The sequence below is a fragment of the Galeopterus variegatus genome, unplaced genomic scaffold (assembly GCF_000696425.1).
Source record: "Galeopterus variegatus unplaced genomic scaffold, G_variegatus-3.0.2 Scaffold1287, whole genome shotgun sequence".
Taxonomy (NCBI): domain Eukaryota; kingdom Metazoa; phylum Chordata; class Mammalia; order Dermoptera; family Cynocephalidae; genus Galeopterus; species Galeopterus variegatus.
In genome coordinates, this window is record NW_007727398.1 from 7,262 (window position 1) to 8,973 (window position 1,712).

The window sequence follows — 1,712 nt, forward strand, 5'->3', positions numbered from 1 at the left end:
CAAGGGAAGGGACCTGTTATTGTCCTCTCATTTCCTCTAAGCAGCCCCCAAGGGATATGGGCAATGAAGTGAGGAAGAGAGATCAGAGAAGGCAGGAGGGGTGGGTAGGTGAGAGGGGCTTCTCAGAGGAAGATGGGACCGGCATCCTACAGAGGATTTTGTGAAAGCATGGAGTTGGGGCCCCAGGTGGGTAAATGGCAGGTGAAGGAGGTAGAAAATTCCCGAGGTATACTTTGTAGCTTCTCTTTTTACCCAGAGCTGGTCCAGAGCTTTCAGCCTCCTCTGGTCCATGTGTTCCCAGCTGCTCAAGGCCACAGGTCCTCATGTACTTTCTGTCTATTTGACAGGTTGAGTATGGAAGAAGTGTAACAGACTGTTCGAGAAAGTTTTGTTTGTTCCAGTCTGAAACCAAGGACCTTCTGTTCAGGGATGACACAGTATGTTTGGCCAAACTTCCAGACAAAACCACATATGAAAAATATTTAGGAGCGGAGTATGTTGAGGCCGTCGGTAACCTGAAAAAATGCTCAACTTCACGTGAGTAGGAGGAACAGCATGGGAAAGTTGCAAACCAAACAAGGTGGTGGGTTGTGGAGTGACAGATGCAAAAGGAGGAGTAGACTGTGGCCCTCGGGATATGACTACATGGACAAGAAGAAATAGTGAGAGAATGACCTAAAAACAGCATGTATGATAGGCTAGTTTGTCTGGGTAGATAGTAAAGGGGACACAGGCTCAGGGCACTGAGAAAGCAAACTTACTGAACATGTAGAATTCCATTTTATTTCTAAGAAAATGAAGAGGTTGATGTGTACATGCCCGTTGCTCTGCAGTAGACTTTCATTAGAGTTGCCTTGTCCAACATGGTAGCCACCCACAAGATGTGGCTATTTAAATTTAAATTAATTAAAATTTTATTTCCTCAGTCCCACCCAGCCATATTTCAAGTACTCAGTAGCCACTTGTGGCTCAATATTGGTAAGCAAAGAGGATATTCCCATCATCACAGAAAGTTCTTTCAGACAGTGCTGATCTAGAGAGGTTCAACAGTAGGTTCTGGTGACTATAAAGTTGCCATGCGTACTATGCATCTCGAACACCAGATTCTAAGAACTGAAATAGAATAAAATACACCTTTGCAGTATTACTATGTGGGGCATAATCGAATCCCTTGAAAGCATTTGGAAGATGTGGGGGAATAACACATGGTGTAGGGTGGTTATTCTTCAATGGTATGTGCAGTAAGTGAGTCTTGGTTCTTATCAAAATGCTGATTCCCAAGCCCTGGAGATACTGATTCAATAAGTCTCTGCTAGGTCAGGGTGTCTGCATTTTAAAAGTTGCCCCACATAATTTTTTTTTAAATCATTTATTTGTACATATTTGTGGTGTATGGTATGTTGTTTTGATACATACATATACTGTACAATGTTTCACTGAGTGTAGATAGCACAGTTTTGTACCCATTTCCTGCCCCCCTCCCACCTGCCACCTCTGGTGACCATTATGCTACTCTCTATTTCCATGAGAACCCCCCCCCTTTTTTTTAGATTCCACATGAGTGACATCATGTGGTATTTGTCTTTTTTGCCTGACTTACTTCATGTAACATAATGGTTTCCAGTTCCATCCATGTTGCTGCAAATGATAGGATATCTTTCTTTTTAATAGCTGAGTAGTATTCCACTGTGTATATATACCACAGTATTTTT

General features: G+C 42.5%; 1 protein-coding gene across 1 annotated transcript in view; it reads left to right on the forward strand.

The window, feature by feature from the left end:
• The window catches only part of TF (transferrin), a gene marked incomplete at its 5' end in the record, with an annotated part of 5,460 nt that overhangs the window by 2,241 nt on the left and 1,507 nt on the right, over positions 1-1,712 (forward strand). Inside the window, one exon of the mRNA XM_008576098.1 lies at positions 348-537. Within this exon, the coding sequence (XP_008574320.1) occupies positions 348-537 (190 nt within the window). The remainder of the gene's footprint in view (positions 1-347; positions 538-1,712) is intronic.